Here is a 27,484-nt window from a genome sequence, read left to right on the forward strand (position 1 = left end):
TTTTCCTACCCCCAAGGAAACCAGGGGTGCCCCTGGACCAGTGCCCCTTCCCTTCCTGCTGTCCCCCTGCTCCTCTGCTCTTGGGTCAGGGGTCAGCAGTAGGGTCAGATGAAGACCAGTGAGACCCCATCGGGCTACAAAGAGCTTCAGAGGAGACTGTGTTCTCACCACAGTGACTTGAAGAACTGAGATGTGGGGATGATGCCCTTGAGGACTCCTTTCCCTACTCTTGGAGGCTGCCTTCCTTGGGACACCCCCACCCAGCCTCAGCCTCTTACTCTTAATGGTGTGAGCCTTGTGGGAGAAGATGACGCCCTGGCTCCTGGTTGCTTACACCTCCTGGAGCATTTTGGGGGCTGGCTCAGTGGGAGGACACAGGGTGCACAGCTTGGGTGGGCACCCATGTTAAAGGCCAAGCCTGGTCCCAGCCCCTGCCCTGTCTTGCCCTTACAAGGCCCTGGTGGGGCTGGCAGATACCAGCAGGTGTTTAGCATACTTGGGCCCCAGAGAGATTTGATGGGGAGGAATGGGCTAGAGGGTAAGAGAAGGGGCTGGGCTGGTTGGATTTCTGGAGAGGAGGAAGGAGGAGGGGGAATGGGGAGGTGAATGAGGGTGAACTGTACCAGACACACACACGCACACAAGAATGGATGATGGCGCTTGAGGAGGGCAGGGAAAGGGGACAAGAGAGAGGAGAGAGACCTCTACTAAAATCAAAATGACGATTAATAATAAGTACTAATCAGCACAAGAATAATGGTAACCACAGAGATGGCAAAGGAACTCAAAAACCTATTCTGATATTTAAATGTAGACAGGCACCTCTTACGTTTATTCGCGCCTGATATTCAGCACTGCCCACCGAGTTCCGCGCCGTGCACCGGTATACGCCCCCGTCGCGGATCTGGGGGCCTGTGACGTTCATGTGGCTGATGGTGGTGCCGTCCGACATGGTGTACTGGTTGGTGCGGTGGCTGCCATCCCGCACGATGGGCTCATCGTCGAGGGCCCAGGTGACCGTGGGGGGCGGGGCGCCCTTGGCCGCACACATCAGTGAGAACTGCTCCCCGGGGTTGACCACCTTCTCACTGAAGGATGAGACGATGCGGGGCGTGCCGTCTGCAGGGAGCGAGGAGCCCCCTTCAGGGTCACCAAGCCATGAAGAGACCGTCCCCCCAGCCACCCCCACCTCAGCAGGGGAGGATGCAAAAAGCAGCCGTAAGAGCAAAAAAGAACTTCTGTGTACATCGATTCTTCTGCTATCCGCAGCCCCAAGTGGTGCCAGTTACTACTGTACATGGATTCAGGCTGTAGGGTTTGCATCCTCCTTCAATCTCTTATTAGCTCTGGGTCTTTGGGCAAGTTGCTTAACCTCTCTGAGTCTTTTGTCTCTTATGGATGGAGGATGGGGATAACAGCAATCATGATTATACCCACCTCACGGATAGTCTGAGGATAAAATGAATTAATGCATTTCAGATGCTTCACACAGCGCTTTGTAATTTCTTAATAAATGCTGGTTCTTCTCAACTCTTCCTCTTATTAATAAAGACACAAACTCAGAAATTAACCGCTTAGAACTACGTATGGAACCGCCTGGCCCTGTGGGGTCTGATTCTAGTTCCCTCTGCGTGGGACCTCAGGAGGGGGTGGTGGTGCTGCAGCCCTGTTAGCACAAGGCTTTAAGTCTGAGGCTGAAAGTGCACAGAGGCAGTGGCAGTGAGGAGTCTTGGCCGGGGCTTAAGTCTTGGCTAACAGAATAACCTTGGACAAGACAATTAACCTCTGTGCCCTGGCTTCCTCACGTGGAACTCGGGGATGTAATTATTAACACTGGCCATCATTCCACACAGGATTGTTGAAAAGGATTCAAATAGGCATTAAGTACTTTAAAAGTAGGCCAGCCACGGTTGCTTATGCCTGTAATCTCAGCACTCTGGGAGGCTGAGATGGGAGGATTGCTTGAACCCAGGAGTTTGAGACCAGTCTGGGCAATGTAGGGAGACCATGTCTCTAGAAAAAATGTAAAAAAATAGCCAGGTGTGGTGGCACATGCCTGTAGTCCCAGCTACTCAGGAGCTGAGGCAGGAGGATTGTTTGAGCTCAGGAGTTTGAGGCCGCAGTGAGATATGATTGCATCACTGCACTCCAGCCTGGGCAACAGAGCAATGAGACCCTGTCTCTAGGAAACAGAAACAAGAAACAAAAAGGAAGACAAATGTTTGTCTGGTCGGGGTGAGGAATGAGGGCTTAGGTTCTTGGGTGCCTCACACTTCAAGGAGTGTGGACCCACAGGCCATGACGGGGACACCTGGGGAGGATCCCATACCTGTGGGGCTTGCTTGGGTTTGGCTGGCATCTTTGTTACGACAAATCCTTGGAAGGAACAGAATTGTGTTGTGTTTGTTTTGGTGGCAATGAAGGAGGAGGTGGGGAACCATTAAACTTGTTTGTAAGGGCAGGGTTTCTGCCAGCCCCCACTGCTCCTTTGTACGAATGAGAAAGTGGTGCCTCCTCTGTGTGGGCACAGCCCAGTGCCAGGGCTGATGGGTTGGCAAATGAGGTGCAGGCTGGATTTCAGTCCTCACCTACCCTCTTGGCTGGGCAACGTGTGCAGTGAACAACCTGAACAACCATACACAGAGGTGCTGGGTAAGGAACCCCGGGTGCTGGCAGCTTTAAAGGAGGAGATAGACAAACAAACAAACAGGTAAAAACCCAGGATGCTGGTGAGACACAGAGCCTGCCTTGAAGAAGTCTCAGGTAGGGAGAGGAATTGCAAGTCTAGAGGTCATTGGCACTCTTCCAGCCTCTGAAGACTCCTCTAATACTGAAATTCTAGTAATTTCCGAGGGCAGAGACAGTATAGTATGATGGTTAAGAGACCTGAGCTCAAATCTCTGCTCTGTCCCTTGGGAAGAGCTGTGTGAACTCAGGCAAGTGACCAAAGCTGCAGTTTCCTCAACAGCAAAATGGGTAACATCATTTAAAATTAAAAAAAAAAGGCCTCCGCCCAGGCGGGAGGATCGCTTCACCCCAGTTCAAGACCAGCCTGAGCAACATAGTGAGACTCTGTCTCTACAAAATAATAATAATAATAATAATAATAATAATAATGATAATAATAATAATAAATACATAAACAATTAGCCAGGTGAACAGAATAACCTTGGATATTAGCATGGTGCAAGATGGTCCCTGCCCGTAGTCCCAGCTACTTGGGAGGCTGAGGTGGGAGGATTGCTTGAGCCAGGGAGGTTGAGGCTGCAGTGAGCTGTGATCGCACTACTGTTCTCCAGCCTGAGAGACAGAGTGGGACCCTGCCTCAAAAAAGAAAAAAAGATTTAAAAGATTTAAATATAAAAAAGGGCTTCCACACAGGGCCCTTAGGGTGAGATGGTGCACCGGCCTGGTGTGTAGTGAGCGCTGGTTTAATGCCTCCTGGCATTGCTCCCACCTCAGCAGGAGGGAGGGCACGAGCTCGGCAGCCCTGAACCTGCCTCCTGTGTCCTGGCGCCCCAGCTCACCCTCGAGTGCAATGATGGCAAAGTCCTGGGCGGTCTGGGCCTTGCGGGTGGCGAAGCACTGGTAGGCCCCGGAATGGCTCTTCTGGGCCGAGGTGATGAGCAGCGTCTCGTTGCTGAGCCCGCGGATGGAGATGGCCTCGTCAGGCAGCACCAGCTCCGTGTTGCGATACCAGCGGATGGTGAACTCTGGGGAGCCCGTCAGGGCACAGGAGAGGATGACCGTGCTGCCAATGCCGGTCTTCAGCTTCTTTGGTGTCAGGGCCACATGAAGGGGATCTGGGCCGGGCCAGGGAGACGTGAGGGGAAATGGGAGGGAGGAAAGAACAGAAAAAGGGCTTACTGTGAGTGGAGTGTAGCTGGGGGTAGTTAGGGGTCACAAAAGGCCCAGGTTCTGCCTCCAGACCCCTTGTGTGGACTGGGACTGGGGAATTCCTCACTCTAGTCCTCAGTTTACTCATTTGTTAAATGGCAGGCTCAGACTGAGGGATCTCTTGGTACTTGTTGTTCTGATGGCCTGTGCTCCCCTAAAATGTGTCCCTGTGTCTGGTGAGAGTGTGAGGCTCCCTCTGGCTCACTGAGGAAGGCGGAGACTTGACTGGCTCGTCATCCTCCCCAACACCCACCTCAGAAACTGGGAGGAGGGGGCACCCTTGGCCCAGCAGGCTGTCTCCCATACTTGCGGAGATAATACATTGCTATGTGCTGCTGGTCTGATTTCCTCTAGTTGGATCTGTGGACCCCCTGCTCAGCATCGCCCCACTGCAGACCTGGAGCTTCCAACCTGGATCCACGTGGCAGCACCTCCCTGCCTCCCCCCAGCTGTCCTCCATGCTGCAGCCAGCCACTCGCTGCTCAGAACTTCCATGACTCCAATTCAGCATGGCATTTGAGGCCCTCAAGCCCCTAAGGGCCTGACTCTAGGGGTTCAAAGGGGTTCGGTTGTCACCAAAGCCATAGGTCTTTAGAGCACCAGCAACCTGCCTGTGATTTCTGCATACCCTGGGCTGTTTCTGGCCCCAGGGCCTCACCTAGAGCATTCTGTGCCTAATTCTTACTCATCCTTTGCACAGTGTCACCTCTTCCAGGAAGCCTTCCTGGACATCACTCCCCCTCCCAGGTTGGGCTAAGGATCCCTCCTCTAGCCCCCCTGTGTATAACTCACACCACACTGAGCACCCTGTCTCTTCATCACCTCTTTTGTGTCTGTCTCTCTTTCCCTCTGGACTGTGGGCCACTTGAGAGCAGGGTGACATCTCTCAGCTTCATAGGCCTACCATGATCTGAGTCATTACTGATGGTCTAACTGGCTTAGCAAGCCATTTACAAGCTCCAAACTGACCTCTCCTTGATCTCTATGGGCTAGGGGTTCTGTATGGGGGCTCAGGCTCCCTGTATAGCTTAGTACCCCAAGTGAGGAAGCCTGCAGGAGACAGGAAGATTGCAAGCTCATGTGGGCCGGGTGCAGCTAGAGCATAAATGACTGCATGCTTGCTTCTCCCTACTCGTTTCCCAGAGCCTCTGCCTGCTCTCCAGGAAATGTCAGTGCACATTGAGTCAGGTGGCCTCCTGATCATCCCAGTCGCCAGCCGGAGCTCCCAGTGCTCTGCCAGCCACCGTCTCCTCACTGCTCCTGTGTGGGCTTGGCGCAGGTTGGGTGGGGGGCTTCGTGGGGGAGTAGGGGGTATGAAAAGCATTGCTTTCCTCTCCATGAACCTGGCAGAGAGAGGCTGTAGAGAGGCTGGAAGATGGAGAAAAGTCACGTTGATTCCCCTTGAACCTTGGTGGTCCAAACAAGCCCGCTGTGGGGAGGGGTAGGGGGCTGGGGATCAGAGAAGATGCATTCAGGGTCAGTGTGGGAGTGTACACATCTGGAGGTAGTGACTTGCTGTACATCTGTGAGAGTGTACTTGGATATGGGCATGTTCCTGTGAAGGGATTGTGTAGCTGTGCATGGGTACGGGCACCATATACATGCATGTGTACATGGGGAGGTGGGCAGGTGCATTTTCAACATGTGTGCCTGTGTCTGTGTGTGTCTCCGCTTGCCTGCATACACTGGTGCAGGAGCTGTGAACACTGCATTTACCTACAGGAAGGTTTGCTAATTTTCCAAGGATTTGAGGGTGTGTTGCCCTTCTGACCTATTTGGAGAGAAAGAGAGAGAGAGAGAGAGAGAGAGAGAGAGAGAATGTATAGAGCAGGAGGGTGGGAAGGAGGTGAAGGTAATATTGGAATAAACTTTTTCAGACAGTGCTTAGGGCAGGAAGGGAGGTGCCAGTCCTGATCCTCTGTCTGCTCAGCTGTCCAGGGCTTGTTTGTACAAGAGGAACTCCCAGGCCCCTGAAGTAGGGCTTCCAGCGTTTTAACCTAAGCATTTGCACCATGCACTGCCATCCCAGAGCATTTCTTGGGGCTTTCTGTTCTTCCATCTTGACAGTGAATTTGTGTTGGGGGTGGCGCTCTTCCAGGCACTGTAGATAAACACACTCCAACTCTCAAGACTCTCTTGACTGTGAGGAAGGAGGCTCAGCCCTTATCTGGGCTGGGGGAGTCAGACACTAGGCCCAGGAGTGGGCTCTGCTGTGGTTCTCTGGTCAGCCTGAGGGTCTGCAGCCCTACTGCCCTATGCTCACAATGAATGGGAAGTGGGGGGAGAGTTTCTTTGGTCAACTAGGATGAGAGGTGGGATCACCTCTGGATGTTCTCTTTCCACTGCCCACGTTGAATAACCCTCAAGATGCTGTTAGTAATGACAGCCTCATTCCTGTCTCATGAGGCATGGCATTTCCTCAGGGGTCTCCAGATCCCAGCCCCACTGCAGCCTAGCGAGCAGGGAACTCAGAGAGTCAGACTCTTGATGCCAGAGCTAGAAGGAACCTCTTCATTTCACAGATGGGAACCCCAAGGCTGGGTCACACAGGAGTGGACAGAGGTGGAGTAGGGGGAAAGGGGTGAGCTGGGCCTCACAAATCCTCATCCAGAGTGCTTTCCAGGGCATTCGCCCATCTGCTTCTACTCTCTCTGCCTGCCTTGGGAGCTCCTCAGCAGCAGGGGTATGCTAAGGCTGCCGGCTCTCCACACCAGCTCCTTGGACCCCTAGAACGGGCAGGAGGAGGAATAGGAAGGAACCAGGGTTGACATCCAGCTGGAAGGTCCTGGCAGAGACGATTTGCTCATTTATGGCCAGTTTCTGATCTGATTAATCAGTCTTCCTATCAATGATAGTGAAACATCCTGAATGTCACCCTAGGATTGGGATGTATGTCCTCTCTAGTGGATTGACAGCTGCCTTGCTTCCCTTAGTTCAGACACTACCTCCCTACAAGCCCGGAAGCCCTGCCCTCATGGCGAGAACATCACCATCACCCTCCTCATCCCACTGGAGCCTCATGACCTCTGGGAGGTAGGAAGGCTGGGACCACTTTCCCATTTTACAGAGAATGGCACTGAGCTGATGGTCATGTTTACGTGATTTGCCCAAAGTCAGTTACTATCTGCTAATGCCAGAAACAAAAGGCAGGCCTCCTGATTTCAAGCCAAGGGCTTTTCCAGGAACAAGGCCTTCCCCAGTCAGCCAGGGTTATTCCCAGGGCCTGGTCAGAGACAGGTCCAGCTGTCGGCCACACTCCTCCCCCGACCCCTGAGGTGCTCTCAAAGGTTACTGGGGCTGCAGAAGGGGCTTCCCCGACTCACCAATGACCATGAGGATGCCTGTGGCCTCTGCCGAACCGAAGGTGTTGGTGACCTCACAAATGTAGGTGCCGCTGTCCTCGGTCCGCAAGTCGCTAATGGTCAGCCCTGTGATGCGCTTGGTCCAGCGGCTGTCAGCCGGGAGGGGCCGGCCATCCTTGAGCCAGCGGATGGCGGGGATAGGGTAGCCCGAGGCGGTGCAGGGCAGCTCCACAGTGTGGCCGGCCCACACTTCCTGGGAGTGGAAGCCATCCAGGATGGTGGGGATCGACTCAGCAGGGTCTGGAAGGCAGAGAGGGTCGGCAGCCCTGGCCAGCCCTGGGTGGGATGAAGTGGGGCTGGGGGAGGGAAGGCAAGCACCCAGACAGGAGCCTGCTGCCCATTGGCGCCCATAGCAAGCAGTTTCCAGGGTGGCTCCAGAGGAACATTTCAGGGAGGGTGCACTGTGTCTTCTGTGCTCAGGCCAGACCAAGCCCCAGACAACTTTGACTGGGATTCCCAGCAGGGACTGGGAGGAGGAGAGGATATGATGGAGTCCGGGACTAGAGTGACAGACAGAGAGACAGATGGAAGAAGGGAAGAAGCGGGAAGAGAGCAAGACGTGCAGGGAGGGAGAGGGTGTGCATGAGAACTCCTTTCCCACGGACAGGAGGCTTCTTTTTTTTTTGAGATGGAGTCTCGATCACTCTGTCACCCAGGCTGGAGAGCAGTGGTGTGATCTTGGCTCACTGCAACCTCCACCTCCCAGGTTCAAGCAATTCTCCTGTCTCAGCCTCCCAAGTAGCTGGGCCTACAGGCACGCACCACCACACCCAGCTATTTTTTGTACTTTTAGTAGAGACAGGGTTTCACCATGTTGGCCAGGCTGGTCTCGAACTCCTGACCTCGGGTGATCCGCCTGCGTTGGCCTCCCAAAATGCTGGGATTACAGGCCTGAGCCACCACGCCCAGCTGTGTCCCTGGATTCTGGCCCAGGCTGTAGAGCAGTGATGTGTCATGACATCTCAAGTTTGCAATTCATGTTAAGTATCTCTCTGGGCCTACTGGGAGATGGGAGGGTGATCTATCTGTTCCTGCTCTGTCTGCTGCCTAAACTCTGGACATATTCAGAAATGACCAGTGCATTTCCATCAGAGCCTAGAAGGATTCAGAAGCCCCACCAGTCACCTGTGACAATCCTCTATTTCGCATTCCTGTGGCCTGAAGCTGCAGAAAACCATAGCGCCTGCGGGCAGGATTCTGTGTGCAATGCCCAGGCATTTCTGAGTGGTGTCCTGTCGGCCCTCTCAGGCTCGTTCCCACCCTCCAAGGCCTCTCTGGGTTTCCTGCCCCTGGGGGACCTCCTCCTGTTTTAAACCTCCCCAGGATGCCCCTCACCTACACAACACACCTCCGCTGCTTATCCTGAACGACAAGCCCTTCTATGATCTGGGCCAACGAGTTGGCCTGGCCTGCCTACACTGTCCCCTGTCTCCAAGGAACCCTGCAGTGGTGTGCTGGGTCACCTGGGTCACCTGAATGCCCAGCCAGCCTGCTCTGCCTGGCCAGCTCCTACTCATCTTTCACAAACCAGCTTAAATGTCACCTCTTCTGAATGCCTCCCCCAGGCCACTCTCAATGACTCCCACAGATTTTTCTTTTTCTTTCATTTTATTTTTAAAGAACTCCCTGTTATTTATTCTTATTTTTATTTTTTTGAGACAGAGTCTCACTCTGTCGCCCAGGCTGGAGTGCAGTGGTGTGATCTTGGCTCACTACAACCTCCGCATCCTGGGTTCAAGCAATTCTCTGTCTCAGCCTCCTGAGAAGCTGGGATTACAGGTGCCCGCCACCATGCCCAGCTAATTTTTGTATTTTTAGCGGAGACGGAGTTTCACCATCTTGGTCAGGCTGGTCTTGAACTCCTGACCTCGTGATCTACCCGCCTCGGCCTCCCAAAGTGCTGAGATTAGAGGAATGAGCCACTGTGCCCAGCTCAGAACTCCCCCTTATTTTAAAATAATCCCAAAGTGCTGAGATTACAGGCACGAGCCACCGTGCCCAGCTCAGAACTTCCCCTTATTTTAAAATAAATGTTTTAATAATAGGTCAGGCATAGTAGCTCATGCCTGTAATCCCAGCACTTTGGGAGACCGAGGTGGGAAGATCACTTGAACCCAGGAGTTGGAGACCAGCCTGGGCAACATAGTGAGATCCCATGTCTACCAAGCAAACAAACAAACAAACAAAACCACACACACACACACACGACTATAGTGCCAGGTGTGGTGGCACAAGCCTGTGGTCCCGGCTACTCAGGAGGCTGATGTGGGAGGATCAATTGAGCCAGAGATGTGAGGCTGCAGTGAGCTATGATTGTGCTACTGTACTCCATCATGGGCAACAGAGCAAGATCTTGTCTCAAAAATAATGATAATACTAATACTAATACAAGCTTTAAAAGTGTTTTAACAGATAAAATAGATAATATATACACTTGGCAAAACTTCAGAAAGTATAGAAGAGCATGTCATAAAGGGAGTCTCCCCATTTCCCCACCCTCTTGCCCTCTGCCACCCCAAGTGACTCTCCAGAGGCAGCCCCCATCAGCACTGCCCCTTCCAAGGGCAATCAGCACCTGGAAGACTGAGCTCCTCAAGGCGGCGTTAAACCGCTGCTGTATCTCCCCAGGCTGCTGAACCATAAATGTCTAGGGAGGATGAATGGGGCACTCAGGCATGGGCAGGCCAGTAGTCTGATTTTTCTGGATAGAAATTCACGTTGCAGAACTGTATAGACTTGTGGAATTATAGAGCTGGCTTAGGGAGCTTGAGGCACAAAGAGATGAGGATGCTGAGACCAGCGATGTACAGGGACCTGCCTGGGATCACAACATGGAGCTAAGATCAGAAGCCAGGTCTCCCCCACCCTTGTTCAGTAAATGGCGTCTGAGATGGAATAATCTAAAATCTTAAATTTTGCTTAGGAGTGGATAGTGGTCCCTTCACTAATGGGAGCTTTCCTCTGTCCTCAGCAATTGCCCTGGAGAGGGGTTGGGGCGAGAATTCTCCTCTCTAGGGGAAAGAATCTCTGTTCTCTTCCTACCTTCCAGTGCTCGTCAGGGGCTGCCTGTGGGCTACAGAAGGAGCCCGGGCTGGGAATCAGGCTCTCCAGGGGCAAGTTCTGCCTGGGTCACTGAGAAGCCCTGTGACCTTGGGCAAGTTTTGTGATCTCCTAGAGCCCGAGTTTCCCCACCTGCCCTGGTGGAGGTGGTAACATTGCCTCCAGACTTCACAAGGCCGTTGCAGGCAACCAGTGGTACAGGTGTGAGGAAGCGCTTTAGACGCTCAATCCAGCTGCAGATGTGCGGGACAATTACTATCTAGAGCCCACGCGCCCTGCCTGCCAGAGTCTGTGGCCTCTTCTCCCAGCCCCAACCCGGTGGGAATGGCTGGGATAAACAAACCCAGTGCCAGGGAAGAATTACTCAATGTGACACTTAATTGATGCAAAATACACAAATTCCGTGGCACACTGCAGAATTTACAAGCGGAGGGGCCATCAGTGTGGAGGAGGAAGGGGCGGGGGGAGGGAATTAATCACCGAGGCTCAGGCGTGAAATTAAATTCTGAGGGAAAGAAACCTCTTTCATTACTCCAGAGCAGAAGTAAAATGCTGCGGCGTGTACACGGCGACAGCCCGGGGGGACCGGGCGCTCCTAGCACTGAAGCAGGGCTGGGGGAGACAGATGGTCAGGCTTGAGAAACTGCTGGGGGTGCACTGGAGCTAGGCTAGGCTGGCTGGGAGTCTGAGACGCCCTGGGGAGGCTGCTGGGACCTCCCCCCCCATAGCCAGCTGAACAGCACTGCAGTGGTTAGGTGGTTAGGGCACCACCAGGAGCATGGCTTCTGCACCTGGCTCTGTCCTTTGTGAGCTGGGGAATCTGATTCCAGTCCCTCAGCCTCTCTGACCACTGGTCTCCTCCTTTATAACTGCAGATGACAATGCCCATCCCACTGAGTTATTGTGGGGATGGAGTGAGTTAATATACCTGAAAGCACTTGGTAAGCTCTAAAAAAGCACCTAGATGTATGGAATGATTATGATTAGGTTGTATTTTGTGGAGGCACAGACTATTCTTGCAACTGCCTCTGCAACTTGGAAAATACAGAAAAATGAAAGTTGCCGCCGCCCCCCCCCCCTTAGGAATGTAGTAGGAATAACAATGTAGCAACAACAGAATAACAACCACTGACAATAATAGTAGCAGCTACTGTCTGTCCAGAGCTTCCTGTGTCAGGCACTAGCTAAGCTTTTTATAGGCGGTATTTATCTATTTATTTATTTATTTTGGAGACAGAGTCTCAGTCTGTCACCCAGGCTGGAGTGCAGTGGTGTGATCTCACGATCTCGGTTCACTGCTAACCTCTGCCTCCCTGGTTCAAACGATTCTCTACCTCCTCCTCCCAAGTAGCTAGGATTACAGGTATGTGCCATCACACTCGGCTAATGTTTGTATTTTCAGTAAAGACGGGGTTTTGCCATGTTGGCCAGGCTGGTCTTGAACTCCTATCCTCAAGTGAGCCACCTGCTTTGGCCTCCCAAAGTGCTAGGATTGCAGGCCTGAATCACCAAGCCTGGCCTTTCTTAATAGGAGATATTCTGTTTCATTCTCACAGCAACCCAGTAGGAGTACATTTTGTTACTCCCATTTTCCGGATGAGGCAGCTGAGGTTTGGAACATTATTTTATGCCAGGCTGCACCACTAGTGAGTGTTGAGGCGGAGATGGAAAGTTTGGCCTAATTCATAACTGCCATCTTAATAATACACCTCCTTATCTCTCCCCACCCCCAGCAACTTTAGCCCTGAGTGCTGAAGAGACCACAAATGTGGTTCCTGTTCTCATGAACTGACCACCTCCAATGCACTGCCATTTGTACCATTTTTACCCGCAACAAGCCCCAGGAGCTCTCGAGGGTCCTGGCCTCTAGAGACTGAAACATCTCAGCGGACACTCGTGCCCTGCCTCTCTCTGGGGACTGATCTCCACCCTCAGCTCTGGGGAGTGGTTCCCAAGTGCAATGGGGAGGGGCGGGTGAGCCTGAGACGGGCTCTGGGCTCCCCAGTGCCAACTCCCTCGGCACTGCTTGCTCCAGTATCAGTTGCATTTTTGCCGAGACAAGCAGCTTGCAGATCGCCTTGTCACATCCCATCACATCAGGGCCCCGCGTCGCCGCATGTGCCCCCTCCCTGGAGCCCCCTCGCTCGCTTCCTTTGTCTCTGTGCACGTCTCTCCATTCTGCCTTTCCCCTGCCCTGTGCCAATCTCTCTTTGTGCCGGGGCCTCTCTCTTGTCTGTCTGGGTACCGTCCCATCTTCATGCCCACTTTTCTATTTGGGCTTTATCTGTGAGTCTCCTCCCCCTCGCCCCTTCTCCCGGAAGCTGGTGGTGAAAGAGGAGGGGAAGAAGGGCTGGCATGGCCTCCAGTTCAAAGAATGTCTCTTTTGGAGGAACTCTTGCCTAGTGCCCCCAAAAGCTAGGGGTCCAACCAGGAGACTAGAGGATGAAGGGGCCAAATATTCACGGAAGAGAAGGGAGCAGGCCTGCAAGAAGGGGATTTCTGTGTCTTTCCCACATTGCAGGATAAGCATGCAAATGAGATGCAAAACACCATACAAACAAGTCCCTGTCATTTTTGAGGCGAGCCCTTTGGAAATTGGGCTGCGGATTCCGAAGTCAAGCCACAAAGATGGGGCCGCACGGAGCAGCCCCGTCCCCTACCCTTACGACAGCACGGTTTCCCTCGGCATTGATTAATGCCATAAATATTTACTTGGCACCTACTGTGTGTTAGGCACAGGGCCAGGCGCTGAAGACACAGGGGTGAATCGGGAGCCGGGTTGTTGCCCTCCCAGCTCCTGATCTCCTGGCCTTGCCCCACATGTGACAGACAAGGAGGGGTCCTGGAGAGTCTCTGTGGGTCAGGGCAGAGCTCATCACCAAACCACCAAACTCAGGGCAGAGCTCTGAGCACCAGAGGCGGACAGAATCAGACCAGCCACCTAGACTGGTTCCTTTTCCAGAGGCCTAGAGAGGCTGTGAGATTTCATGAGTGTAATCCCAAAAGCCAGGTGTTCTGACTTAGCATTCATCCCCATTCCAAAAACTCCAATCTCAAGACAGAGATTTTCAACTCACAACCCGCAAACTGTTCAGAGGTTGTGAAATCCATTTGGTGAGTTGTGGCCGGCATTTAGAGAAATCAGAATTAGATAGAATAGAATAGAAAACTCCAGAGCGCCTTGCAACGAGCATGGTAGAAAATGCCAGTGTGCATTGCGCAGGCTGTGATAAGAACGTCTGTCTGGGCGCGGCGGTCAAAGAGTTTGGAAACCACTGTTCAGAAAGCCTTCCTTGAGGAGCGCCTCTGTGACCTCAGCGTGGGTATGGGCGTTCAACTGACCCCTTCTATGGGGTCCTGTAGCTGGGAGGACCCCGAGGCCAGGGGTTCAGAGTTTGAATTCTGGCTGTGCCTCCCACTGGTTAAATAGCTCTGGCAAGTCGCTTGGCTTCCCTAAGATTTGGTTTTCTCGCCTGTAAAAATAGGGGGAACAGCACACACCTCACAGGGCTATGACGGTCCCTGACAGAAACAAATGAGGGAATCCCAGATACACAGGAGGATTCAATAAACATCGGTTTCCGTCCCTCCCGAGAAGCTATAATCACCCCAAAAGAAGAATCCTCTATTCTGTTTGGAAATATTTTGTTTATAAATTATGTTCTGCCTGCTTTCAAATGTTGCGAGCTGGCCTATGACAAAAGATACATGTGTACTCACTGATCAGATAGAATCCTCAGGCTGGGCGCAGTGGCTCACACCTGCAATCCCAGCACTTTGGGAGGCTGAGGCAGGCAGCTCACCTGAGGTCAGGAGTTCAAGACCAGCCTAGCCAACTTGGTGAAACCCTGTCTCTACTAAAACACACAAAAATTAGCCGGGCGTGGTGGCGCATGCCTGTAATCCCAGCTGCTCAGGAGGTTGAGGCAGGAGAACTGCTTGAACCCAGGAGGCGGAAGTTGCAGTTAGCCAAGATCACGCCATTGCACTCCAGCCTGGGCAACAAGAGAGAAACTCTGTCTCAGAAAAAAGAAAGAAAGAAAGGGAAAGGAAGGGAAGGGAAGAGGGACGGAAGAGGGAGGGAAGGGGGGGGAGAAGGGGGGAGGAGGAGGGGGGAGGAGGAGGGGGGAGGAGGAGGGGGGAGGAGGAGGGAGGAGGGAGGGAGGGAGGAAAGAAAGAAAGAAAGGAAAAGAAAGAAAAGATAGAATACTCAAAAGCACCTAGAGGCATGGAAATGCAATCCCCCCACCCCCAGCAAAAGCAACACTAATAGTTACTATGTTTGAGTATCAGATTTTATCTATGAGCTTCCTGACAGGAAAGGCAAAAAACAAAAAAAAAAAAAAGGAAAAAGAGGGTGAGTCTCGTAGCCTCATTATTTGAAAATGAAAACATAGCAAAGAGGTCTTCCTTGGTGGTTTCAGTACCTGATTTCTTTAATCTCTTTCTTTGATTTCCCTGAGTACACAGGGGGTCCTCCATCTGTGGTGGGACACGCCAAGTTCCAGGGATGGCCTGGTGTCCTCCCTTCCCAGCCCGCCCCGTTCTCCCCAGGCCCTCTCCCCTACCTGTCACGGAGAGGCGTGCCCCATTGCTCTGCCGGGTCTCCCCGCTGTACTTGTGCTTGGTGATGCAGCGATAGGTGGAGAGGGCGTCCTCCTTCTGTACGTCAGAGATGTACAGCCCGCCGTGGTAGGTAATAAAAAATCTGTTTTCTGGAGACACAATCAGGACATAGTTCGTTACTTCCCGGTTTGGTACTGCCTCAGAGGCAGGGTAGCATCTCTGACAGATGAGGATTTTCACACACAAACAAAATGACAAATAGAAATGATAGTAATTGTTTCTTTCAGTGTAGATGCTCCAGGGTTTAACAGAAAGAAGCTGGGCTTTAGAGTTAGACTGAGATCTGGGTCCTGATCCGACTCTTCTACTTATAGGCTGTGTGACCTTGGGAAAGTTACTTAACCTCTCTGAGGCTTATGTGTACAATAGGCTACAAATAATGGGGTGGGTGTACAGATTTAAAAAATGGGGCCAGGTGTGGTGGCTCGCACCTGTAATCCCAATGCTTTGGGAGGCTGAGGCAGGAGGATCACCTGAGACCAGGAGTTGGAAACTAGCCTGGGCAATATAGGGAGACCCTGTCTATTAAAAAAAAAAAAAAATTAAACAATTAGCTGGGTTTGGTAGGGCACATCTGTAGTCCCAGATACTTGGGAGGCTGAGGCAGGAGGATTGCCTGAGCCCAGGAGGTCAAGGCTGCAGTGAGCCGTGATCACACCACCATACTCCAGCCTGGGCGACAGCGTGAGACTCTTGTCTCTAAAAAAGTAAAAATAAAAATAATAAAGTGTCTGGTGCAGAATAAGCCCTCACTAAGTGAATATTAGTTCTCATCTTTCCTACCTCTTTGCAAGAGTTTGCAGAACTCTTTCATATTCCTTGCTCTTTGGCTTTTACAACTGTTTGAGATGCTAGCTCTATTTTACAAAGAAGGAAACTGAGGCTTGTAGTAAAGTAACTGGCCCAGGTCGCACAGCCAGGAAGTGGACTGGAACTTCTGACTCCCAGTTGTCCCTCTGCATGGAACTACACATAAGCCTCCATCCCCTTCTCTCAATTTAAACCCTTTATTCACTCAACAAATGATTATTGAGGCAAAGCTATACCAGGATGGGGACAAGGAGGGGCAGATACACAATAATCATTCAAACAGTTCTCAAACACCCGTTGTGTGCAAGGCAGTGAAGAGGACAGGCACTGTGCTCTATGCCTCCTGCCACTGCCACAGCCATCTCTGCCCCGACTGTTGGGACCTGGCAGGGGAGCAGGAAGCACAGGTGGCAGCGTACCCACTTTGCAGATTGCGACACAAGACCCCCCCCCTCCCCATCCCAGAGGGGAAGTGGATTTCCTTGTGTAAGGTCCTAAGGCTCACCCTGACCTTGAGCCGATAAAGGCTGATTTAAAGGAGAAAACTGGACTTGAGGGTTGGGGGCGGGGTTTGCACTAGACTCCCTAAGCTCATGGATGTGTCCTCCCACTGAAGCCAGACTGAGATGGAGAGGCGAACCCTGGGGTCCTCTGCCTCCTCTCTGGGGGTTTCCCAGGCAGGCCTGGAGTGCCCAGGCTGCATTTCCACTGGGAGGGGGCCTTGGAATCAGGATAGTGATAGTGACTTCAAAGCCACAGGGGAGAGGATCATGCTGAACCCACGGGAAGAACCCAATAGCACCACATGTCAGGCTGGCAGAGGGAAACATTTTGGGCAGTTCCATGCCCTTCCCAGCCCTATTATTTAGAGGTCTGCTTCCTCCTACCTGAGGCCTAAGTGACATCCCCTCAGCCAAGATGAGAGCTCTGCTCCTGTGAGGAATATTCTGTGGTATCCCACCCATCTCCCTCCACCATCCCAAGCACAAGTCCAAGATTCTCAGCACCTGGAGGTGGGGACCTCACCATAGGGCACCTTCTGCCACTGGAGGCTGTAGAACTGCAGGGCTGAAAAGCTGAGTGTGCAACGATAGCTTTGACAAAGGTTCTCCAGCCTTTGTTTGAATATCTCTGGGGCTGGGGAACTCCCTCCCTCACTCAGCAGCCCATTCCAAAGTTGACTTTTAGATCAGTCTTCCTTGGTGACCACTGATCTTCTTGGCGCTCCCTCCGTGTGTCCTGCTTTGACTTACTGGCGCCCCGCTGAACCAGCCGAAACCCGTGTTCCTGACATACTCCCTCATGCACTGGAAGGCAGCTGTGATGCCCTTTGAATTTTCTTCAGGGTTAACAGCCTTAGGATTTTATTTCCATTTTATATATTTTTTGAGACAGACTGCCACACTGTCACCCAGACTGAGTGCAGTGGTGTGATCACAGCTCATTGCAGCCTTGACATCCTGGGCTCAAGCGATCCTCGCACCCCAGCCTCCCCAGGAGCTGGGACCACAGGCATGCACCACCACACCTGGCTAATTAAAAAAATTTTTTTTGTAGAGATGAGGTCTCCCTATGTTGCCCAGGCTGGTCTCAAACTCCTGGATGCAAAGGATCCTTCTGCCTTGGCCCTCCAAAGAGCTGGGATGACAGGGATTTTATTTTTTAATAGTTATTTATTTAATATAGTTTCAAATAACTTCATAACTTTGGTTTATCTACAATTCCAATTGCCCCTCCCTCCCTCCTTTCTTTCCTCCCTCCCGCACATCTCCGTATAGGACTGGACCTACCATGTGTCAGACACTGTGCCCCACTTTGAAAGCCTCTAAGATTAGACTTAGCCCATCAGAGTAGAGTAGAGCAAGACTACCAACACCCAGCCTCAGGCTGCATCACCTTGTCTTGGGGATGGTGTGGGAGGAGGGAGGCACCCCCGTTATACTACTCTCCTTGCAGTCAACTAAAGACCCTGGCCCTGTCTCTGTGAGCTGCTGCCATGCCACTTTCCCTCTCTCTGTCCTTGGACAGTGGTTGTGTGGGCCAGAGTCTGGAACTTCCCATTGATCGTGGTTGAGCTACATCTTGTTGGGGATCCTCCCAGATGAGCACTTGGCCATCTGGCAGCCTGCCCATCTTCTGGAACCTGGAGTTTGTGGACACCCCGCTCTGCCCGGCTCCAGCACACAGACCACAGCCGGGCAGACCCCGCAACTAGGCAGACCCCCACTCAGGGCTGCGGGTGAGGACGAGAAGGAAGATGGAGGGCGCCAAGCCCTGCAGCTGGCTGTCAGAGGAACCGAGGAAGCGCAGAGAAAGCCGGCTCCCCAGTGGACTCCGCATGTGCCGTTTTGTCTCCATGTTGTGACATCCCAAAGTCAAACGCGGAAGCTCTCTTGTAATTTATTATGTAACTGGGACTGGAATGCAGAACTACTGGAGGGTGTTGCTGCCAATCAGAAGTACCAGTGTCGGGAGGTAGTGATGGTGGGGTGAGGAAAAGCAGGAAAGACACAGAAATCAATGCTCACAGCCGACAGGTGCTCCAGCCCTGGACAGCTAGGACCCTGTGATCTTGCATCTCCCAGCACCTCAGGACAAACAGAGCGCTTGGCCCTACGAGGATTTTAAACCAGGGGTGGGGGATGGAGGGTGGGGGGCTGATGCTGCCTTGATGGTGGTGGGGAGCTAGGGTTTCTATAGCAACAAGCAGCAGCTGCATCTGATGTTCCACATCCTTCATTGTCCTCATTTTCCCCTCCCTCCCCCCCTTCTTGTGCATATTTAATTGCAGTAACGTTTTCAGACACAGTGTTTTGCTCCTCCTGAAACAAAGGCAGGCTGCAGCCAGGGGGATGCACAGCGCGAGAGGGGAAGGAGAAATCAGGGGTATGATGTTAGTCCCCTCAGGGAGGCTTGTGCAACATCAGTTCTGCATGTTTGATGAGCATCGGATGGTGGACCCTGCTGGGGAAGGAAGGAGAAAGAGGCCTGTGGAGTGAGCCTCATACAGTGTGGAGAGCAGAGGGAGGCCCGGCCCGCTGTTTGGGGATGGAGATGGGCCAGGGTTGGACAACATGGCTGGCCTCCTGGGCTGGCAGCCCATGCTCTGCACCCCAGATGCAACTAGCCATCCCTGGGAAGGGAGAAGAGTAGCTGGCCCATGTTCTCTGCTTTGAGGCAGGCTGGGTCCCACAGGAGAAGGATAAAATGGCAGCCAGTACCTCCGGATCCAGCACCAATCCTGAGGCCACTTGGAAAGGTGGGGGGAGGTGGGACATTTGGGGTTGACAGCATAATTTGGGGTTGCTAAGGGCATTTAGTGGTTAGGGGCCAAGGGAGCTTGAGTCACAAAGAACTGTTCCACCCCAAATGCCAACAGTGTCCCTGTGGGTTTAGGCTGGAGCGTGCCATTCCTTTAGACTCTAAAACCAAGACACAGAGCTACGTTTAAATGCTGACTGTGCCCTTGACATTGCTTGATCGACATATTTCAAAGGCTGTGATATCATCTATCTACATGCTTATGACTAGGGGAGTGGTTGGTTTCTGCTTTTCTTCTTTTTATTATTACCACAAAGACCCTGACCTGTTTTGCCATCCCCTTTCCTCTATGATCTCGAGCAGGACTCTACTTTTTTTAAAGCTAAGTATTTATTGAGTAGCTATTACAAATTAGGCCAATGACTTTACATACATTATCTCATTTAATCCCCACAACCCTTTGAAATGGATACTATTATTATTAACTGAAGCACAGAGAGGTTACATAATCCATCCAAGGTCACCCAGCTAGACGGTGGTAAAGCCTGGACCATTAGTCGACTTCCTATGCTCTTCCAAAGCTCTGTGCTGGACTGACTCTCCTAGAATGACAGCACCACTCATAGGGACATATGGTCAGCCAGCCTCTGCCTGGTCGCTTCTGTCAATGAGGTCCTCACTGCCTCCTGGAGGAGCACTCATCCATCCAGCTCAGTTTGGCTGAATCTATCACGTCTTTCTGGAGTGTCTCTAGGTCTTGGTCTGGGCACCATGGGAGAAGTCCTGGACTTGGTCTCTGCCCTCTGGGATCCCACAGTTAGAAGACAATATCCTTCCACCATGGAAGGTGTGGCTGTCAGTGCTGGGGTACTGGGGAAGGCTGTGGAAGGTCTTGTGGAAGCTATGAGTAAAAGGAGCTGTACAAAGGGGGGCTGGGCCACCAGGGGTGGTGGGGAAAGCCCAGGGTGGGGATATAGGAGGCCAGGTTGGAGTCCAGGCTCTGCCACTCATGTTGGGGTGTATCCTGGGTTGAATAGCATCCCCCCGACAAATTAATGCCCCCTAGGATCTGTGAATGTGACGTTACTGGAAATACGGTCTTTGCAAATGTAATCAAGTTAAGATGGGGTTCTCTTAGGTTAGATTGAGCCCTGAGTTCTATTATGACTAGTGTTCGTCTAAGAAGAGGGCGATCTGGACACAGATACGCACCCAGGGAAAGTGCTGTGCAGAGGTGGAAGCAGAGGCAGGAGGATGCACCTAACAGCAAAGAAACGCAAGAATTGCCAGCAGCCATCAGAAGCTAGGAGAGGCCAGGAAAGACCCTCCCCTAGAGCCTGTAGAGAGACGCTGGCCATGCCAGCACCTCCATTTTGGACTTCCAGTCTCCAGAACACTGTTGTTTAAAGCCACCCAGTTTGTAGTGATTTCTCATGGCAGCTCTGGGCAGCTCACCCAGGGTGCCTTTAGGGAGGTCCAGTCTTCTCTCAGACCCTCAGTTTCCCATCCGTAAAAAGAGGGGAATTTGGATTTGGTGAGTGTTTTCAACCATGTTTGTACATTAGAATCATCAAAGGATCTTTTCAAATGAAACTCTGAATCTCTGAGGGTGCGGTGGTCTGGGAATGGATTTTTTAAAGAGCTGTAGGGAGTGTCTAATGCGCAGGGCAGAGAACCCCTGGATGAGATCAATTTTCAAAGACTCTTCACACGCATTGACAATTTGACGTCTCCATGATCCCACTATACTAGTGCAAGCCCCATTTCTTCTTCAGGAAAATGGAGAAAAGAAATAGAACTGATGTCACAGGGCCGTTGGGAGGATTAAGTTAAATACTGAGTGTAAAAGTCCCCAGCACGTGGGTGGCTGGCTCAATGTCATCTCAGGAAGATGAAGGGCCAGAGTAGCTGAGGTTGGGGCTGCCGGGCCCCCAGCGCCTCCTGTGGTCAGGCCTCCTGCAGGTAGACTCTCTCCTTCCTCCTCAGGAGCTGGGTTGGAGAGCGGGGAGCTTGGAGATGAAGAAGCCTCCTTGGCAATTCTGAGGCCCTGCGCACAGGTGTTAAGTGAGCTGACAGCATCTTTTCTGTCTTTTTCTAAAAGGTCAGAGAGCTGGGCTTTGGAGACTCCCTGGAGCTGCAGGAGCCAGAGAGAGATAATTGATAGAAACCTCTGGGCTTCTGGCAGCCCCAGAGGGCTGGACAGAGAGAAGCCACCCTCTGCAAAGGTGGGGCCCTGGCTGCTCTGCTCTCAGGGAGTGGGTAAGGGGGAATGTGGTGGGGAGAAGGTGATAGATAGGGGAGGAGGGGGAAACTGGGGGTTTGGGGGAGGATATGAACTGGACAGATCCCACTGCAGCCTCTAGAGCAAAGGAAGGGAAAGGATTGAATGAGGCAGGGGCCAGCAGCTTCCTGACTGGCCACCCTGAATCCACCCCGCCCCTCCTCCTTCTGTCCCCAGCACGCAGCCAGAGCAATGCTTTCAATCCAAGTCGGATCTTGCGGCTCCTCTGCTCAAAATCCTCCAATGCATTCCCATTTCAATCCGGTCATAAAACAGGCACTCAATACGTGTTTCCAGGATGAATGCGTGAATGAAATTTCCCAAAACTCTATAGCAGTTTTGTCCCCATTTCACTCACGAGGAAACTGCAACTCAGAAAAGTCTGATCCCAGCTGGAAATTCACCTTCTTCAGGAAGCCTTCCCAGATTAAACCCACTCCCATTTCTGAGTGTTTCTGCACCTGGCAAACCTCTTGTCCTGCTAATCACTATTTCTACTACATCTAGTTAGACCTTTAAGAAAAATGGTCTAGGCTGGGCGCAGTGGCTCACGCCTATAATCCCAGTACTTTGGGAGGCCAAGGAGGGTGGATCACCTGAGGTCAGGAGTTCGAGACCAGCCTGGCCAATGTGGTGAAACCCTATCTCTACTAAAAATACAAAAACTAGCCGGGTCTGGTGGTGGGTGCCTGTAATCCCAGCTACTCAGGAAGCTGAGGCAGGAGAATCGCTTGAACCCAGGAGGTGGATGTTGGAGTGAGCTGAGATCGTGCCATTGCACTCCAGCCTGGGCAACAAGAGTAAAACTCTGTCCAAAAAAAAAAAAAAAAAAAAAAAAAGGAATAAAGGTCTAATTAGCAGTGGCAAGAGGTTTGCCAGATGCTCACAAAAGTGAGCATTCAAAAGTCAAGATTAAATAGTATGATGGTTCCCCCCAAAATAAAAAATAGAATTACTATGCGATCCAGTGATTCCACTTGTGGGTATATATCCAAAAGAATTGAAAGCAGGGAGAGAGATATTTGCACACCCATGTTCATAGCAGCGTTATTTACAATAGCCAAAAAGGTGGAAGAAACCAAACTGTCCATCAACAGACAAATGGATAAACGACATGTGATATATACATACAATGGAATATTATTCAGTCTTGAAAAAGATGGAAATTTGGGCGCATGCTTCAACATGGATGAATCTTGAGGACATTATCCTAAGTGAAATAAGCCAACTGCAAAAAGGCAAATATGGCATGATTCTACTTTACTTATAGGAAGTATTGGAGTTGTCAAGTTCAAAGAGACAGAAAGTGGAATGGTGGTTGCTAGGGGCTAGAGGGAGGGAAAAGGGGGAGTTGTTTAATGCAGGGATTCCCAACCTTGGGGCTGTGGACCAGTACCTGTTCGTGGCCTGTTAGTAACTGGGCCCCAGAGCAGGAGGTGAGTGGCAGGCGAGCGAGCATTTCCTCCTGTCAGATCAGCAGCAGCATTAGATTCTCACAGGAGTGAGAACCCTATTGTGAACTGTGCCTATGAGGGATCTAGGTTGCATGCTCCTTATGAGAATCTAATGCCTGATGATCTGAAATGAAACAGTTTCACCCTGTATCCCCCTACCCCTGTCTCGTATCCCCCTACCCCTGTCATGGAAATATTGTCTTCCATGAAACCAGTGGGGGACTGCTGGTTTAATGGGAATGGAGTTTCAGTTTTACAAAAGGCAACTGAACTTAAACATGACTGAACTTAACTCTTAAAAATGATTAAGATGGTAAATTTTATGTTATGTGTATTTTACCACAATTAAAGTTGAAAAAAATTTAAGTCAGGGCTATAAAAAGTTGGAATGAGTGATAGGTGGGATTTGAACAATGAGATCACTTGGACACAGGGCGGGGAACATCACACACTGGGGCCTGTCGGGGGGCGAGGGGCTGGGGGGAGGGATAGCATTAGGAGAAATACCTAATGTAAATGACGAGTTAATGGCTGCAGCAAACCAACATGGCACATATATGCCTATGTAACAAACCTGCACGTTGTGCACATGTACCCTGGAACTTAAAGTATAGTAATAATAATAAAAAAAAGTTGGAATGAGTGTCTTTGTCAGGTAGTGAGTCTCCTGTCACCGGGGGTATTTAAGTTGATGCTGAAGAAACCCTTGGCTGAGATATTGCATAGGGGATTTCAGTCTTGAATAGAAGAAATAAAGCAGACCATCCTTAAGAACCTTTCTCCCCCAGCGATTTAGAAGTTCACGGCTTAAGGAATGTTGGAGCTGCAATAACCCTTGAGGATCATCTACTATGGGGATTTTAAAATGCGTGTGTCTGCATGTGCATTTGCACACTTCCACCCCAAGGCCTTTGCTGTCACAATTCCTTTTAGGCCTGAAATGCTCTTTCCTTGACTTACTTCTGGCCTCACTCAGGTCTCTGCTTAGTGGACAGCTCCTTGGAGAAGTCTTGTCTGACCGCTCTCTAAAAATTAGACTGTGTCCCTCGTCCCTGCCCAACTCTTTACTCTGCTTTATTTGTCTTTGGAGCACATGGTGCTTCTGTTTGAGAGCAAGAAGTTATTTTGGTTCACCCTGTATGCCAGCTCCAGAAGACATCTTGCACACAGCAGATGCTCAGTGAACATCTGATGTGTTGAATCAATGAATCCTGGCAGTGGAGGAGGCATCTCCACATGGGGTGAGGCAGCTGGACTTCCAACCTGGACTCCTGTCCCCAACGTGCCCTGTGCCCTGGGGGTCTCTCCCCCTCTAGCCACTGCTGCCACATTGCAATGGTTTGGGCCACTATTTCCTCTTTGGGCCACTTTGTTCCTTTCCTTGTTTCCCCAGCTTGGGACATAAAGCAAGACGGATGGTTTGGAGCTAACAGAAGAGAAAAAGTACAGACAAGAACACAGCCCAGGTTGTCTGGACTGTAAGCCATGGTGGTCTCATCTTAGTGAGGCCCCTGCAGGGCCTCCCAGCTGAGCCCATGTGGGCAGTGGGACCTCACACTTCCCATGGCAGGGCCCAGGGGGAAGGTGGGAGGCAGACACTCCCTCAGTAGCATCCCAGCTTCTGTGTCCCTCCCCGACTAAAGATGTACCTCTTCGTTAGGTGATTAGATTGGAAATCCTACCCCCAGCCCGAAGAGGGACTACTAGCAACACAGGGCTGCTGGTTTCAGGATGGAACCACATTCAAGTCCAGGACCCAACATTCAGATCAGAGGTATGTGAAATAGAAGATGCAATGAAGCCGGGCACTGTGGCTCATGCCTGTAATCCCAGCACTTTGGGAGGCCAAGTAGGGTGGATCACTTGAGACCAGCCTGGGCAACATGGTGAAACCCCGTCTCTACTAAAATACAAAAATTAGCTGGGCATGGTGTCAGGCTCCTGTAATTTCAGCTACTCAGGAGGCTGAGACAGGAGAATCGCTTGAATCCAGCAGTGAGCCGAGATCGCATGACTGCATTTCAGCTGGGGGACAGAGTGAGACTCCCTATCAAAAAAAAAACCAAAAACAACGACAACAAAAAAAACAGTGCAGGTGATGTAGTGCTGTGCTCTGAGGAAAGAGAAGCCCTGGAAAAAAAAAAAAAAAAGAAGAAAAAAAAAAAAAAGAGAAGCCCTGGAATCAAGCTGCCTCAGGTGGTTCCATCTCTGCCTGTCTTAAGGGGAGCTCAATCTCTTAGATATGAAAGGTTTCCACAACTCGGGCCCTTGTGGAAGAAGCCCTGTGTCCAGGGACCAGTAGCTATAAACTTCCCCTCCCCAACTCTTTTAGGTACCCCTCTCCAAGCACTGTACTTTGGATTTGGAGAGAGATCCAGGTGAAATATCTTAAATTGTGTTATAAAAACTCTGCAAGAAAAGCACCCCGAGGTGCATGAATCAGTGGGCACCCATGTGCTGAAATGCCTATCAAATACCAGGCACTGTGCCAGGCACATCTTCCCTCTCTTGACCATTGGCACACACCTAGGAAGACCATCCTTCTCTTCCTTTACAGACGAGGAAATTATGGCTCGGGCTAAGAGACTTGTTCAAGCCACACATCTAGTGAGTGGAAGAGCCTGGGCTCATACCTGGGGCTCCTGAACACAAATTCAGGGCTGTTTCCTCCAACCCTGCTGCCCGGAAAGTGTGTGCTGCATCCTGGGGCTGCTTTGGCTAACCCCTTCCCCGTGAGGTGGACTTCTCTCTCCTTTCTGGGCAGAGATTGGTCCCCTGGCCTCTTCATTCTTCCGATGGAGGCTTCCCTCTCACTAGCCAGGGCCAGAGTAGGTGGGTGGCCAAATGGCGAGATGAGACCAGTTTTGGAAGACATTACAGTTACTGAATGAAAGAGTGGATGAATGATCTCACAGGCTAGTGCAGAGTGAAGTAAGAGGTTAGGGGGACTCAGAAGCTGAGGCTTAGGGAGAAAAAAATTCCTGCCATGACCAGTTGCCACGTGTTAGCGGGAAGCGTGATCTTGGGCAGGTGGCTAAATGTGTCTGCAAGGGAGCATGGTGCATGCGCTGGCATGTTGTGTACCTGCGCTGGCGTGTGAACCTGGGCTCGTGTGTGTACCTGCACTGGTGTGTGTACCTGTGCTGGCGTGTGAACCTGGGCTCGTGTGTGTAACTGCACTGGTGTGTGTACCTGTGCTGGCGCGTGTACCTGCACTGGCATGTGTACCTGTGCTGGCATGTTGTGTACCTGCGCTGGTGTGTGACCCTGTGCTGGTGTGTGTACCTGCGCTGGCGTGTGTACCTGTGCTGGTGTGTGTACCTGCGTTGGTGTGTGTACCTGCGCTGGTGTGTGTACCTGCGTTGGTGTGTGTACCTGCACTGGCGTGTGCACCTGCACTGGCATGTTGTGTACCTGCACTGGTATGTGACCCTGTGCTGGTGTGTGTACCTGCACTGGCGTGTGTACCTGCACTGGCATGTTGTGTAACTGCGCTGGTGTGTGACCCTGTGTTGGTGTGTGTACCTGCGCTGGCGTGTATACTTGTTGGGTACACTTGCACAGGCTGATGGGGCATTGTAGGGGACAAGAAAGGGGCTGGCAGCTTAGGGAGGCGTAGGTCCCGATGGGTACTATACAGAGCTCTGTATTTGGAGGTTTGAGACCTGCCACCTACCAGCTGTGTGGCTTTAGGAACACCCGTTAACCTTTCTGGGCATTTGCTCACCCCCAAATTGGGGATTCTAAATCCCGATTTTCTCTGTTCGTGGAGTTCTTCTGTGGTGTCCGTGCAACAATGCTTATGAAAGGCTGTTGTGACGTATATGCACTGTATGCTTATAGGGCAGGTTTTTTGTTTTTTGTTTTTTAAAAAAAGATCGTGATACTAAATGGGAGGCAGGTCTATGATGCGTATGTAGTGCATCGGTATTCACGTGGGGTTGGGAGCTGCTTTTCCACTATGGGAGTCAGATGCCTTCCCGAAGCAGGAAAACCAGAAGCTGAGGAAGGGGTTTCCTGCTTTGCCTCCCCGCTTTCCTCTGCAAGGAAGGTCCCGGTAGGCAATGGGGGATGTGGAGTAAGAGGGAGGAGGAAGGGAATAGGGTGAGGCTTTACACTGAGACCAGGCTTTGGCCACAGGGTCAGAAAAAAATCGTTGTCTCTCTTGGGAGAGAAGAGCTACTTAGTCTGTCACAGCTCAAGTCTGTTTCCTGGGGTAGCTTCAGGATGCCAGGGCCTCGAAGTACCTCAACTGGTCCCCAAGGGCCTCCCAATTCCAAAAGAGAAATTGCAATCAATACAGGTTACCAGTTGCTGCTTCATGCAATACAGATTTATAAAAACAGTGTCGTCAGCCTGCAGTGTGGAGCCTGCCGATAGTTCATAGGACTAATGAGATAACTTGCCCCACGATCAGGGCTGTCCTTTCCTCCCAAGCTATTTGTGCTGTGGGGCAGGGCAGTTGGGGGTGATCGATACTTCCTGGCTGGCGGGAATTAGCTCCTGTCTGGGGGCCCTGGCACCAGGGCAGCCTGCGGGGAGCAAGTCAAGGCAGACTCTGCAGGGCACCTTCCTTTCTTTCCTTTTGGTTCCACCTGCTGATGGTGAATATGCTGGGAGTCCCTGCCAGCCTGGGTTTGAAAAAACCAAGGGAAGCCAGGCCCTTCCTTCTTCCTCTCCTTTCCTTGGACTCTGAACTCCTAGGATTGTAAACCCCCAACTCAATACCCCAG

At 51.6% G+C, this 27,484-nt stretch overlaps 1 protein-coding gene across 1 annotated transcript in view; it reads right to left on the reverse strand.

Moving 5' to 3' along the window:
• The window catches only part of DSCAML1 (DS cell adhesion molecule like 1), a 366,437-nt gene that overhangs the window by 89,703 nt on the left and 249,250 nt on the right, over window positions 1–27,484 (reverse strand). Inside the window, exons 4-7 of the mRNA XM_024254942.2 lie at window positions 14,888–15,034; window positions 7,221–7,499; window positions 3,528–3,803; window positions 823–1,119 (exon numbers count right to left, since the gene is read on the reverse strand). Coding sequence (XP_024110710.2) covers window positions 823–1,119; window positions 3,528–3,803; window positions 7,221–7,499; window positions 14,888–15,034 — 999 coding nt within the window. The remainder of the gene's footprint in view (window positions 1–822; window positions 1,120–3,527; window positions 3,804–7,220; window positions 7,500–14,887; window positions 15,035–27,484) is intronic.

This window comes from Pongo abelii, chromosome 9 (assembly GCF_028885655.2).
Source record: "Pongo abelii isolate AG06213 chromosome 9, NHGRI_mPonAbe1-v2.0_pri, whole genome shotgun sequence".
Taxonomy (NCBI): domain Eukaryota; kingdom Metazoa; phylum Chordata; class Mammalia; order Primates; family Hominidae; genus Pongo; species Pongo abelii.